Source organism: Dermochelys coriacea, chromosome 3, assembly GCF_009764565.3.
Source record: "Dermochelys coriacea isolate rDerCor1 chromosome 3, rDerCor1.pri.v4, whole genome shotgun sequence".
Taxonomy (NCBI): domain Eukaryota; kingdom Metazoa; phylum Chordata; order Testudines; family Dermochelyidae; genus Dermochelys; species Dermochelys coriacea.
Window position 1 is genome coordinate 201,552,947 of NC_050070.1, and position 14,826 is coordinate 201,567,772.

Genomic DNA, 14,826 nt, shown 5'->3' on the forward strand with positions numbered 1-14,826 from the left:
TTCCCTATATGCGAAGATATCCTGATTTTTGTTTGCCAGGATGCTCTTTTGACCTGCTGTTCAACACTGTCCTCACATGGTGAGAGTTTGGCTGGTGGCTTGTCCTTCCTGATGGCTACATTGAGGCAAAAGCAATTCAGGTCTCTGTGATCTCCTTTTCTTTCTCATTGTGGTCATACAGCATTGCTACCAACTTCCTTTCTGGAGAAATTGCGGCTTGTCTGTCACTCTGCCCCAGTTTGAAGCAGTAATCTCCCTTTATTTTGACAACATTAAACCCGGAGTTTTTCCCAGTGCCAAATAAGGTTGACACAGAGTCACATCCTGTTAATGTGCATACAGCAGGAAGTATGTTGCAGACATCAGGAGTGAGTACATCACAAATTGCACGCACAGACATGAAGTATTGCTTGTCAACTGTGCTACTAATGGTGTCTGTGTCAATCTACATGTTATCTATATGTTCCATATTTGGAAAGTCATGAATAGCCAGGATCAAAACATCTGTATCAGGTGACCTAACTACTATCGTTCTTTGACACCAAGAGATCCAGAAGCTGTATTGGCACATAGAGCACATATAAGTGACTTTTCTTTCCCATGCTTCAGTGATATTTCTTATGATGCTGGACTGTCTGCAGACTGTTCTTGAAATACCACTCTAGCTACTGAATGAAATAATTTCTTTCCATCAGTGGCCTCTTGCATTGATGTCTGTACTATTATCCTCTTCATGGATGAGATTTCCACCAGCATGAAGTTGTACACAGCCATTTGGAATGTACACACCTCCCTGGAGTCTTTCGACTTCTGTTTTTGCAACACTAGTGATGAACTACCTCCGCTCATCATAGCTGATGCCGAGTCTATGAAGGTGTAAAGTATGTCAATTAAACTGGGAGACCCAAACTCATAGTGTCACTGTGCAGAAAGGTTTATGTGCAGTGGTGTAATAATTTTGGAATTGAGAGGCACCTTCCTTGAATGTCTTCTGAAGGATGATACTCATTGCTGACTGAATTATATGCCTCCTTATCTATGAGCCAAAGGACAAACTACTGCACCAGTTGAGGCACCAAAGAAGCTGACATCTGTAAACCTCAGTCACGTGGCTTTAGATAACATTCAGAGGCTTTCATTTTAGCTATTTCAGATCAAAGGATTGAAGTAGCATTAAGCTGATCATTAGGCTTGCTCTCCAGATGAATATACTCAAAACGTTTGGATGTCTTAAATTCCTGCTTCAGATTACTAGCAGCTTGGATAGCATCCACTAATGGTATTGTGCTCCGTAGAACATGGTAGATTAGACTTGTCCATGCTGTGCATGGAATAAAATTGCAGAACCAAAGTGCTTTTTCTAATCTTGCTTGTAATTCACTACTGGAATAGCTTACAGTTTCTACTTCTGAAGGAAGTAGGGCTTTATATCTTTGTAGCAGCATAGATAGGAGAAGGGTCTTCTTTTTGTACATAAAATCGTTGAAGAGATAGAAGATCAGCTGATAAAATGCAATGTCATAAGGTGACTGTATTGTTGCACTGTAACTAGATGGATTTGTTTTAAGTTTTGTTTTAGTCAAGTAGGAAGAGAGGCATGTTGAGTGGTAAACGGCATCCTTAGCAATCAAATCTTCCACAGATATTCTGCACAACGTGTCATCATCTCTTCTTTGTAGTGCTACGTCCCTTAGATTGGTTGCTGTCGGCAGTGTTTCTATTTTATGAAGTTTCTTGTCTTTCTCATGTGTGTGTTCTCAATCGAACGATGCAACACGATCAATCACTGAAGGACGTGGTTGCTCTGGTGGCTATAGAAACAGGTGAACATGATGCTCTCTGATCAGATTGAGTCTGTCTTTTTTCCTGGGTTCAATACAGCTCTGACATGTGCCAAATTTGACTTGCTGATGTATTTATGAAAGCAACCCATCTGATAGAAAACTCATCCAGTAGCCATTGCTACAGACTTCTGCTGCCCACATCACAGAATTTTGTCAGCACTGGTGGCTTTTGGTAGTTTTGCATTCTTTTGATTTGCAGGACAAATAACACGTTTCAAAGTTGGTGGACAGTTTTTCTCTTTGATGTAAGATTTAGGGGACTTGTATCCTCCATGTCTTCATATATTGTAACTTCCCTGTAGAGGTAAAATTTGCAACGTATGTTGTTAGCATTATCACCGCCACTACCACCATTTTGTACAAGTATACAGACTTGTGCTAATTTAGATGTAAATTAGATCTATATGTTAGTATCAAAATTGCCATTTTGGTTCAGTGAGCACTTTGACTGAAGCCCAGTAAGAAGTTGTGTATTGTCATCTCTAACACAGTGCAAAAGTGTTACCGAATTCAACCTTCAGTGTGAGACTGATCTGGTCATCAAATTTCAATTGAAAAATATAGACAATTATTATAATCACTTGTGAGGTACTTTGACAATTAAGAATATGCAATGTCAAAGCATTTCATGTTAACATATTGCAAAATGTTGATATCTGCCATTTTTGCCACATACTAAGCAGCTTCATCATTTAAAAAAAAATACAGGCCCTACAAAACCAATACAAATCTTTTAATAGCTTGTCATTTGGTAGCTTTGACTCATTAACACAACATTATGGGGTAGAAATTAATTTAAACTGTAAAAACTGAAGTCAGAGTCATGCTACTGTGTTTCTGGTACTGCAATAAATGACAGTTTCTCTTTTTGGGTAGTATTGTTTCACCTTGCCTGCGGGCTCACGGTACCACTTGACAGCTCCACATCATATCTCACCTAAACAAAGATAAAATCAGCTTTTCAAATTACATACGGTGTGGGTATGTGTAAGGTGGGTACATTAAACTCCAAAAATACTCTTTTTTTTTGGAGATTTGCCACGTGCCTACAGTGAACTCTAATAGACTAATGTGCAAAGTTTTCCATCTCTGACATGCAAGGCACAAGGTGAGTCCAGGAAATGCAATTACCCTGTATTATGGGTAGCAGTAGACATTATCTGAATGCAGAACAGCTTCCAATAAAATTGGGTTCTATCATAAATAAGTGAAAACAACCCGCATATTTAGCTTTAAGGACTCAATCTTACTAACAGGAGTATTGAGTAAACAGTTTTATTTTCATGGAAGCAGCATCTCTTATAAACAGAGGCAATATAAATCCAAGCATCTAATACTGTACAGCACATGTATGCACACACACACACACACAAATGTGCACATTTTATCTCTTCATAAATTTTCAGCCATGCATTTTTGAAAACAGACCATTACTGCTAAATGTTGTATAAACAGAAAGCTGATTTGCAGATGGGTCAAATATAGGGCAGCAATTTGAGACCTTCACTAGAAAAAAGCCCCTGGAGTGTGGAGGGTAGTCAGAAGACTTTGTAGCCTTAAGCCCTCTTAGAACATCCCTGCCGACAAGGCTGAGGGTGTACTCAAAGAAGGCAAATTTGGACATAGCCAGAGGGCAGAACTAGCCACAGGACCCACCAATCCAGCCACGAAACTTTGCATCTGCAGGAGTGGAGGAAAACAATGAATGAATGCCAGTGTAGCCATATTTGAGCTGTCATCCCAGCTTTCCTCCTGGCTCAGCCAGTGGAGGACAACATGCTGTTAGTCAGGTAAGCAGTTAAGGAGCCAGAGTTCCCAGAGAGTGGGAGAATGGGGTGTGTCAAGGACATTTTCTTACATGGTACATTCTCCAGCCAGGCTTTTGGAGAGGATGTCCAACCAAGTACCCCCAGAGCTCAAGTAGAGAGATTCTTGCAGGTGTGTGATAGCGTGATGATGCCGCTTATGTTCATATAGGCCTATTTTGGCATAGATTTCAATGAATTTCCTCCTTTCCACACGTATGCTTAGGTGAGATGACTTCTCCCATAGAGGCTATTTATCCATTTGTGACATTCCCCTGGTGTTATCTGGACTGATGATCCGCTAAGTCACTCCAATCCTTGACTCTGGGAGCCAGCCTTACCCTGCTCTGCTGTGAGAACCCCCACTCCTGGGGTGTTCACGCACAGCCTCTAACATGTAAGCTGCTCCTTAGATTGTGCAACCAAATGACACCCTAATATCTCCAGTCCCAGACACAACCGTAGGAACCTCCATCTTGCAGTGTCCAGTTATGCCCGCTGGATGCTGCAAGCTTATATGAGAGTTCATCAGTTTAACAAAGAAATTAATATGTACCAGGCTTGTTATGCCAAGGGGAGTCTCTGACATGTTTCAAACCAAACGCACTGCTTCAGGTAGAATAAACAAACAGATTTATTAACTACAAAGATAGATTTTAAGTGATTATAAGTCAAAGCACAAGAAATCAGATTTGGTCAACTGAAATAAAAGCAAAACGCATTCTAAGCTGATCTTAATACTTTCAGTGCCTTTACAAACTTAGATGCTTCTCACTACAAGCTGGTTGGTTGCCATTCAGCCAGGCTCTCCCCTTTGATCAGCGCTTCAGTCGCTTGGTGGTGATGTTTGTAGATGGAGGTGGAAGAGAAAGAAAGAGCATGGCAAATGTCTCGCCCTTTTATCATGTTATTTCATCCATCTTGGCTTTGCCCCCCTCCCCTTTCAGAGTCAGGTGAGCATTACCCCATCACAGTCCCAAACTGACCAAAGGAAGGGGGGTGACTTACTCGAGAGTCCAACAGATCCTTTGTTGCTGCCTAGGCCAGTGTCCTTTGTTCCTGTGAGGCTGGGCTCGGTTTGTTCCATACATGCTCTGATGAGCTGAGAACTGCCCCTCTGCTCTTGGAGAGTTTTACCTGGGCCTGTTTTAAGCCATGAAGACACATTTTCAACCTCATAACTATATACATAAAATTACAACCTATAACATTACTATAACAACAATGCTCAGTGCATCATGAACCTTCCAAAGACACCTGACATGACAAACTTTGCATTGGATACCACACAATATTATAAAGATGAACATGGGGGTGCAGGGTATTCCCCCAAGGTACAGAACGTCACACCATTGCAGAGTAAATTACCTTTAAGAGCACTTTACACAGGTATAGAGGAGGGGGGAAAAGGCCCTGTCTTGACAGGCAACAAAGGTATGGTTTTCAATCACGTTAGCTCAGCTGAGTTAGTTTGACTTGATATAAAACCTTGTAAAGACTCAGGCTAGCTAATCTGAAGGAATCTTAGCTGGCCATGTTGTTGTCTGGCCTACTTTTTAAGAAGATTTTGCATTTAAGTTAAGTTAATATTCTTGGGTTAATAAAATTGAAAACCAGACGCTTCTTTTGTCCATCAAGACATGGCCACATAGATCCTTATGTAAGGGTTGCCTTTAGTACCATTAAATGCACAGGTGACTGTGCCCATCAATTGCCTTTCAGGATATGTTGCTCACAATGGAAATGCTGTTTTCATTATTATTGTCCTAGAATACCACCATGGTAGCAAGTGGGTTTTCCACAGTGAACTTAATCAAAACAAGCCCACATGGACATGGGTGCAGCAAAACCCATTCCAGGACTGAGTGAATGACCTAAGTGTAGATGCATTTTCAACCTCCTCAGGGATGTTCTCCAGCAGCTTGTGGGAAGACCAACATATTTGTGCATGGAGTCACAGTGAGCACTCAATATTAAATGGAGGCAGCACAAATAGAGAATCAAATATACATAACGTTACCTAGGCATTAGGATTTTTACTTGAATTTAAAATCAGTTCTGCCTACCAGCCTTATACTGGTTATGTGAGTGGCATTTTAATGTATATTAAAATAAAGACGCAACTAGAGTTGTCCAGAAAATGACAATACCATTTCAAAACTTCTGAGGTTTCTAAATTTGGTTTTTGTTCCACATTGGAATGAAACGAAAACCTTTGGAAGGTTTCCTTAAAGTACAACTTGGTCAAAACATCCATTTTCAGATCAAGTTTTCCATCTATCTCTTGTGCTCTCTCTCCTTTTAGAAAATCCACCTTATACCTGAGAAACCATCCTGTTGAAACTTTCATGGACGGGTATAAGTTTTTATGAAACATTTCAGTTCTGACAAGACAACATTTTTCAATGAAAAATCATTTACTTGAAAAGTTTCCAATGTTTATTTCTATTCCAATATACCACACTTCTTTAATACAGTATAACAAGGCCATTTAGTTGTCACAATGGTGGTAAAGGAAAGTTCTGTGTTCTTCACTAGGTACTTAATTGATATAAATACAACAGTGTTTCATAAATTGGTAAATTTTACAGTGTTTTTCGTAACTCAACAAGTAAATGTGAGGGAACGTGACACCACAGGAGCTACTCTAGGGATCTCTGATATTCACATCCTGTCTGTGTTTCAAGTCATGATGGCAGCTGTCTTATATATTTGGATGATTTGACCAACAACAAGGAAATACTTTTACACTGCATTTTATGTGCCCCTTAGAGTAATATTTGATCAACCTTTTAAAGCATTTATCACCGCTACATCTAGAAAGTTATGGGAAGTGTCAGGCCACCTTAATAATAGGGGTATTATCTGCTCTGCCTATAATTCTACACTCTGTCAATTTCTAAGGCACAAAATCAGCTTCATTTTAAATAGTTTAGAGGTATTCACACAAGACTTACAGTAATTCCATAACAGTGCCCATTCGCCATTCATGATGTTTCATTTAATTATTTATTGTTAGATAAAATTATCGGATTTTGGGTTCTGTGCCCAAGTTTCCAAGGAAGTTCCGAAAAGGAAATCTCTTGTTGGAACACCATACTGGATGGCACCGGAGGTGATATCCAGACTGCCTTATGGAACTGAGGTAAGCATAACAAGTACATTGTTCCCTGCTGCAATGTCCAGCTGATGCAACCGCTTCCTCACAAAACAAGTACAATTTTAAGTGACTTCATTGCTCACTGTGTCGATATGTATAGTTTTCATTACGTTTAATACAGTAAAAAAGTATGCACTACATTGTAATCACTGCATGTGTAATAAAGTAGCAATAGACGGTACCTCACAGCAATGACATTATACAGGGCCTTGACATAAAACATGATTCCCTGGGGGTGCGATCAAACAGTAATAAATAGAATTTATATTTAGAATATTACACAATGCACCCTCTCTGTGTATTTTTAGCTTAGGTGTTATAATTAAAGGCAATTGCCATAATTTTCTCATTAATGAATGCATTTTAATACTCTTTACACTTACGCCAGGGGGCTGATTTTCAAACATAGTCATGAGCAATTACATGTAGAGCCCTGCACAGATGCGGATATCTGCTGATATAAATCGGTATCCACGGAACCACAGGGCTCTCCCGGGAACTACAGCTGTGAAAGGAGCAGAACGTGGGGCCGGCGCAGATGTACTGCCCCCAGCCCTGCCCCCGTCCCTTCCACGCAGCTGTCTGCCTTTCCTGTCTGGGGGTGTTTGCACCACTTGAACACACTAGCATGATCAGGGACAGTTGCCGGTGAGTCTGGTGCCTGCGCCCCAGTGGGTGGGGGTGGGGACGGTAGAGCAGCGCCAGAGGAGTTGCCAGCACAGGGTGCTGGCTCCAGGGAGCGACAGCCCCACATTCTGCTCCTTTCACTGCTGCGGTTCCCACAAGAGCCCAGCGGTTCCACAGATATCGATTTATGGCCATGGATATCTGCATCTGGGGGTATAAATTTGTATCCGCGCAGGGCTCTAAGTGCATATACAAAAATGCAAGCCTAACTGTGCATGCCGTACGCACATAGAGTTACCACCGTTGCACCTGTGACTCGAGCATTTGCATGTATAAATGGCCAGTTACACGTGTCACTTGCCATTCAGGTTGTTGTTTCGGTTTTGTCATTATTTGTAGTGTGATAGCAATATGAGCCCCAGACCTGGACCAGGACCCCACTGTGTTGGGCATGTTACAAACACACAACAAAAAGATGGTCCCGGACTCCAAAGGACTAACAATGGGTGCAGAATTTTTAAAAATGACCAGCATTGACCTGACTCTGCTCAGTGGTAACGAGCTAAGCCAGGGTTGAGAGGTTTTGAAAATCCCACTCACATTTCATACGCATTGCAACTAATTGCATCCACTCATGCCCCGCTTTCCATTCAAAACATAGACAGGGTTTTACTCCTCTCTCCAACTTTCTTGCCATTTCTTAACAAATGAGTATTTCCTCCCATAAACATCTGATGTCAGGTGCTGATCTTTCCATGCTCTTGTGCAGAATCTGGATGATTCTTCATACGAGGGCCCATTATACCAAGCCGTAGACAATCTAGGTGAGGTCAGAAGCACTTCATGGCTGGCCGTGATCCTTAACTGTCCAGATGTCTGTGAAGAAGTCAGAAAATTGCAAAATGAAGTGTGCAAAAACCTCAATCTGAAGGTTCTGCAGGTTCATGCCTGAAGAAAATGCTGAGTTATGTAGGAGGTTTACTTGGATAGCGATACACTCCTGCAGAGGAATAAGAAGAAGGATTAGGTCCCAAATGTACATAGCACACAGAATAAAAGATCATTGTTAATGCTCTTCTGCACTGAGCTCGAATGACGGAAGGGCATTTTCACCCATGACCTTTGCTTTGGTCTGGACTGCAGACTTCAGCTTTGAAAATGTGTCCTTCAATTGTATGCGTTATCTTCCCTGAGGAAAAAAGCAGATCCTGATTTTTGGTCCTTCAGGGCAGAAAATTTCAACAGATCCTAAGTATGTGCAGTTAAATCAATTACGGATGGACTCAAGTTATGATTTAGCTGTGGACTTATTTTAACATACTTGGCAGTTCTTCATGAGCCATTTTTCATGCACCATATGGCTGTTGTCTGACAAACAGGCATTTCTGTGATGGCTAGACCATGCAGTCAGACTTTCAGAGTTACAACTGATCAGTATTTCTGAAGAACTGATGGAAAAAAAACTTCCCATATGGTTTCGAGGGCTTGGGGGAGGGAGGGTAGAATCTAGTGCAAAGCTCTCAAAACATTATACTTCCACACTATCATTTGTGATCTGATGTATGAAAGAAAATAATCGATGTGTTATTTTCCCATTTGGATGCTTATGTAGAAATATTTAACGATTTTAGAAGATTTCTGATTAACCCTACATTTTGTCTGTTATGGTGAATGAGGGAGGATAGCTCTATCAAATTAAGGACCACGGCAACCTGGGTTACATTTACTCTCAAAGAGGCTGCAGTTCATCTCAAAGCACGGTCAACTCACCCATTAAGATGAGCAGCAGTGACAATTTCTGTACTGCAGGGAACTATTTGAGAACTGCCAAACTGTCAGGAGAATAGACTGTTCACAGCTTTTATTGGGGGACCTTCAGATGAGACTAGAAAGGAGTTGGCTGTACGGACTCACAGATGTTCTAACCCATTTGTTACCAAGTACTGAGTCACAGTATTTCAGAACTGGAGATCACTATGGATTTATACAAAATTATGTCTTTCTCTTAGTAATGACTGTGACTCACAGCTTCCCATCTAAAGAACTGACTTTTAACTCTCCTTTTTTACTCCACATGGTAGTAGGATTTAGCATATTTTTATTTGATTTTATATTATCTATGATAACAGCTAAGATGAAGTAATAACTGATGCACACAAGCAGGGAAACGAGTCACGCTTTAAAGCTGTAAGGAAGAAGCTATATCTACACATAATGCAGAGTGGGACAAATTCTGTTTCATGTTAGAGCAGTGAAAAACCAGAAAAACTCCACTGTCATACTGTTACTCTGGATTTACCGCATGTAAGTGAGAGCCAACTCTGGCCCAATGTGTCTGGCTCTCAGTACACAAATGATATTGGGCCCGATGGTCATTGACACTAAGGGTATGTCCAGACTCGGCGCTGGGGGTATGATCCCACAGCTCGCATAGACATACCCACACTAGCTCTCACTCAGCCAGCACGCTAAAAATGGCCGTGTAGCCACTGGCAGTGGTGAGCAGCAGCATAGATTAGCTACCCCATGTACATACCCACAAGCTTCAGGTGAGTTTATACTCAGCATGGGTAGCCCAGGGCACCACTCATCGCTGCCCAGGCAACATTACCATTTTTAGCACGCTAGCTCAATGCGAGCATGTCTAAACAAGCTTTGGAATCAAACCCATAGGTCCATGTTTAGACATACCCTTAGGCCACTTTACACCATTCAGGCAGTGTAAAGGAGCTTTAAAAAGGGCATAAGGTATTTACTCCACTTTAAACCCCCTTTACACTGTCAGTAGCATTAATGTAAATGAGAATCAGGCTCATTATTATTCAATAGAGGGATTAAAATGACTGGGTTTGTGGCAGTTAAATTATACTCTGCTCTTCAAGTAGTCTCATAAACGTACAGAATTCTGGATGCTCTATGGGACAGATGGTATAAATCAGTGTTTTTCCATTGCAGTCAATGGCCCTTATTTGGATATGACCCATCCCGGTGTAAATCTTTATTGGTCTCAATAAACTTTGCTGATTACTCCAACTGAGGCTCTGGCCCATAATTTACTGTGCATACCTTTCAGTGTATACTTTTTTCTCAGTGGCAAAATTTATTACCAGTTGGTAAAAAGAGAGCAGCCATCCCAACAGCACATAAGTTTTTAAGCAGAAGTTCCCATAGAAACAAACAGAGCATAAAAAGCAATGGTATTCTAGGGCTGTGAGGACTGAACATTTCAAAATGCTCATCCTAGAATATGTGTTTGTATACAAGTTGCACAGTTCAACAACTGTTGGCCCATTGCAGGTGGATATCTGGTCACTTGGTATCATGGTTATAGAAATGATAGATGGAGAACCACCTTATTTCAACGAGCCACCACTCCAAGCAATGCGCAGAATCCGAGATAACTTACCTCCACGAGTGAAGGACATCCATAAGGTGAGAGTGCTCATGTTTCTATGGAGTCATGCACATATTAAGGTGAACCAAATCCATGACCAAATGAGGATGGTGTAAACTAAGGCCTAGATTGTGACTTCAGGCACATCCCTGAGCATTGGGTGGTACATAAACTGGCTATAGTAGTATTCTGAGGTGCTATACCAAGAGTAGATTACTACCCACTCCATCCTGTGCTTGCGTAGTTACTCGGGCCACTGAATTGGGAGGGGGATGGGCTTCGTTCCCCACCTCTGCCCACCCACCAACTCTGGGGATAGAGCAGCGCTGTGTATTTCTCCACATCCAAACTCAAAATCCAAGTGGCTTGTGAAGGGAAGTCCTACTTCTTTGCATGTCCTGATAGAGTCAGAATTTAGCCCTCAGTAATAAGAAAAACTGACCAGGCTTACTGCTGTGCTAATTCGTTTTATACCAAGTCATGTTAAGTGCCATGTTCTGATCTCTTTCCCCATTTACGCCACATGACTTCTCCATGTACTCATATAGGGAAGATAAGTGCCCTTTCAGTCCTATATATGTACTAATTGTCGCAATTCTGCATGCTCTTAACCTATATTTTAATTGACTTTCCAGCAAAGCTAGTTTGAAAAGCCAGTCAGGCATGGCAAGTTACTTACTTTGTCTGCTTTTCATAACGTCAATGTGATGTTGCAGGTTTCCTCAGTGCTCCGCGGTTTCTTAGATCTGATGTTGGTGAGGGAGCCCTCCCAGAGAGCGACAGCACAAGAACTATTAAGACATCCATTTTTGAAACTGGCAGGCCCTCCGTCTTGTATTGTGCCACTCATGAGGCAATACAGGCACCGTTGAATTCAGTGAATTTTCAGGCCGAGGCGTGTACAAAAGTTAGAGAAAGACTTGCCAAGGAATCCAGAGCTTGCGTGGAAACCATGGGGAAGTGCAACACTACAGAGATTCATCAGCATCAGAACAGCTCTATGGAAATAATACAGTGTAGAAAATAATGAGGTGCTCTCCTGGGGTATGAAGGACTTGCGACTTTCCTTTGCCACTAAATCAAATAGTCATCTGTTGGCTTCTAGCACTGTCGCATGGAGCACGTTTTCTACAGGTAGTCATCTTTCAGCCATTAGAGCAGACAGACTCAATTACACATGTGGTTGTGGGGGAGGGGCGAAAGATAATAGATTATAGCACAACCGGGATAAACCACCAGAATTTTATTGAAAAAGTAAACGATATGACACTTCTATTTCAGAAGAACACTTTTCTGGCAAAAAAGCACTTTTTTATCTCAGTCATAGCAGTGTAATGTATTTTGAAATGAATTTGTAATTTTCTGTATAGTACTTTTTTGATAATTTACAGTACTTTGATGTTATGTACCCATTGTGCTAGTTGAAGTAATGAGTAACTTAGCAAGAATTTGAACAAAACCTTTCCTACTTTTTTTATCCCTTTTGAAGACCGAAGGGGGAAAAAAAAACCTTTAGGAACTTAGAATATTGGCAGATTTTCCAGGAATTTCAATAACAGACACAGAGATGGGTGCGGACAGTACTGATAAAAATGATGCTTTTCCCATCACACCACTGAAATTATAGTTTTAAAGATTTGAACATTTCTGGAATCACTAGAGCTGATGAGATAATTACAGTCACACAATAGAAATAAGTTGAATGTTATAAATTATGAGCTTTTGTTTCATATCATTGTTTTCAGAGCCATGTATCTTAGCACACCAAACTCATGTACACTTGTTCAAGAGATGGTTAGTGAGAAAGGATAATCTACTAGCAATATGGCAGATTTTTCCTTTAGTCTGTCCTGACCTCATTGTCACAAAATAATCCCCATTATTTATATCATGTGTCAGAAGTCAGAATTGACTCTAGAGGTCGAGTTACCAAGCGGGTATTTTCCAAATTCCAAACAGACTGTTGTAATAATGTTCTGATGTGTTTTCCATATACAAAAAGTTGTGCTGCTGTGTAGACCTTTTTGAATGTTGATAGAACAGTTGACTACTACAATACGTTTTGTGTTGCTTGTTGGATGAACTTGCATGGTAATTGTAAGCCTAAGTAGATTTGCCTTTAACATTTTTGGAAGTGTGTCATGATTATTTCAATTATAAATAAATTTTATTTATGAATGATTAGTTCATTTTAATTATGCATACTACAAAAGCTATGTCTTTTCCAAATCGTTTTTTTCTTACTGACCTCACTTTGCAATACGACGATGAGCATCAATAACCCAGTTTTGTGAAAACACTCTGATTAGTTTGTTTCTTATTATGGAATTTTGTTGTGAATAAGTTGTTCATTATTTATATTCTTAAAATATGAACAAAACACACAGCACTGGCATGCTGCTGAGCTGGACTTTCTGAGTTTTCTTCTCAGAAAGAGATCTTGCTAATGGCAAAGAAGAGCCTTCATTTTATACCATAAAAAAGTTAGAGCAAACAAGAGAAACAAAATCAAACAAGAATGTTAAATGTTTAGTAAATCTTCTACAATTTGCATAGTTTATGACCTGTTTCTTTCTTTTCTTAACATTAAGTTTGAATAGTTTAACTTTGCAAAATATATCCAGTCCTGTGTGTGGTCCTGAGCTCTATTAATTCTATTTGAAGTCAGTGGGAACTGAGGTCACTCGACAGCTTAGAGAATGGAGCTCATAGGGCCTAGATCTGCTCTCTTTATTAAGGTGAAAAGGGTCTCCGAAAAGGCTGGCTCAGATTGCTGGACGGGGTCTGAAGAGAACATGCCACAGCCCTGGTGTCGCCAAGCAACTGGCCAATAATAGCCTTCCTTGATTGGAGAACTCTGGTTGTTTGATTCCCAGCATTTCTTACAAACCATGAGGGTGACGATTATAACTATGCCAACATATTTACTTCTCCCCCCACCATTTGCAATGGGAGTTTTGCCTGAATCTCACCCACAGAATCTTTGTGTATAAGAGACTATGAAATTAAGTCTACGAAAAGAGAAAACGCTCATATTCTGTGGTCTTGACAACTCAGGAAAAATGTTACATCAATAAAGACAGTAACATACAATTAGAACCATTATATTAGCCACAAAAATCAAACTTTTAATCATCTTTGAATAAAATAATGGTTTTGAGATTCAGCACATTTTAAATGGTACAAATGGAGAATTTTGTGTAATTTTCTAATCACTAGATATTTTTAAACGGTATTCATCGAGTTTACTAAAAGTTATTGTCAGCTGAAAAGGTTTTGTGAGCTCCAGCTATTGGTGGAAAAAAATCCATATGCAAATAAAAACTTAAATGTCTGCATTTTTCTTGTGTTTTCCCTGCCTCTTCTGTGTTTCCCTGAGTTCAAAAAACTGAGCAACATTTCCTTTGCAAGAGAGAGTGGTTCTTTTTGGAGAGCTATCAGTATAAAGGGACACTTGAATAAAAAAATATATAAATGGACTTGTCCATTTTCTTTCCACCTGAGCAATTAGGAAAGCAGACAATGATAAAGGATTAAAATAGAGACTGTGCAGAGTCTGTATGGAGTTCTGATGGTCTGAGTTGTTCTGAAGGGATAATAGAAAAAAAGAAAACAAAATACAAAGACAAAAATTTTAATACCAAGGTCAGTAAATTTCAGCGTTAATTTTTATTGGAATATCAGGTTGAAAGAATAAATGCTAGACTGAGAACCTTTGGAAGCCTGAAAAAAACAAGCTTAAACAATACAATTTCAGAGGTGTGTACTGCTAACTATTACATATAGTGAAGCACAGAAAGTATAAAATGGACTGCAAAATATGAAAGAGCAAGTCCTTAGCACTCCAAGCACATGGAAGAAAACAAATGGCTGAGACTGAAACCCAAGATGAACGATATGTCAATGATTGCAGTTAAGTAGAAATGAGCTAATCATGTCACAAAAAGAAGAGCCAAGAAGACAGACTGGAATTACAGTTAGATACATAGCAATGGA

At 40.1% G+C, this 14,826-nt stretch overlaps 1 protein-coding gene across 8 annotated transcripts in view; it reads left to right on the forward strand.

The window, feature by feature from the left end:
• PAK5 (p21 (RAC1) activated kinase 5) overlaps positions 1–14,186 on the forward strand; it is a 187,141-nt gene extending 172,955 nt beyond the window's left edge. For 7 of the 8 annotated variants that reach the window (XM_038397530.2, XM_038397522.2, XM_038397525.2 and 4 more), the window contains 3 exons: positions 6,669–6,794; positions 10,734–10,868; positions 11,547–14,185. In XM_038397530.2, the coding sequence (XP_038253458.1) occupies positions 6,669–6,794; positions 10,734–10,868; positions 11,547–11,702 (417 nt within the window). In that variant the 3' untranslated portion in view covers positions 11,703–14,185. Of the gene's footprint in view, positions 1–6,668; positions 6,795–10,733; positions 10,869–11,546 lie in introns of all 8 variants that reach the window. The other variant, XM_043512115.1, reaches the window with a different exon arrangement.
• Positions 14,187–14,826: the final 640 nt, after the last annotated feature.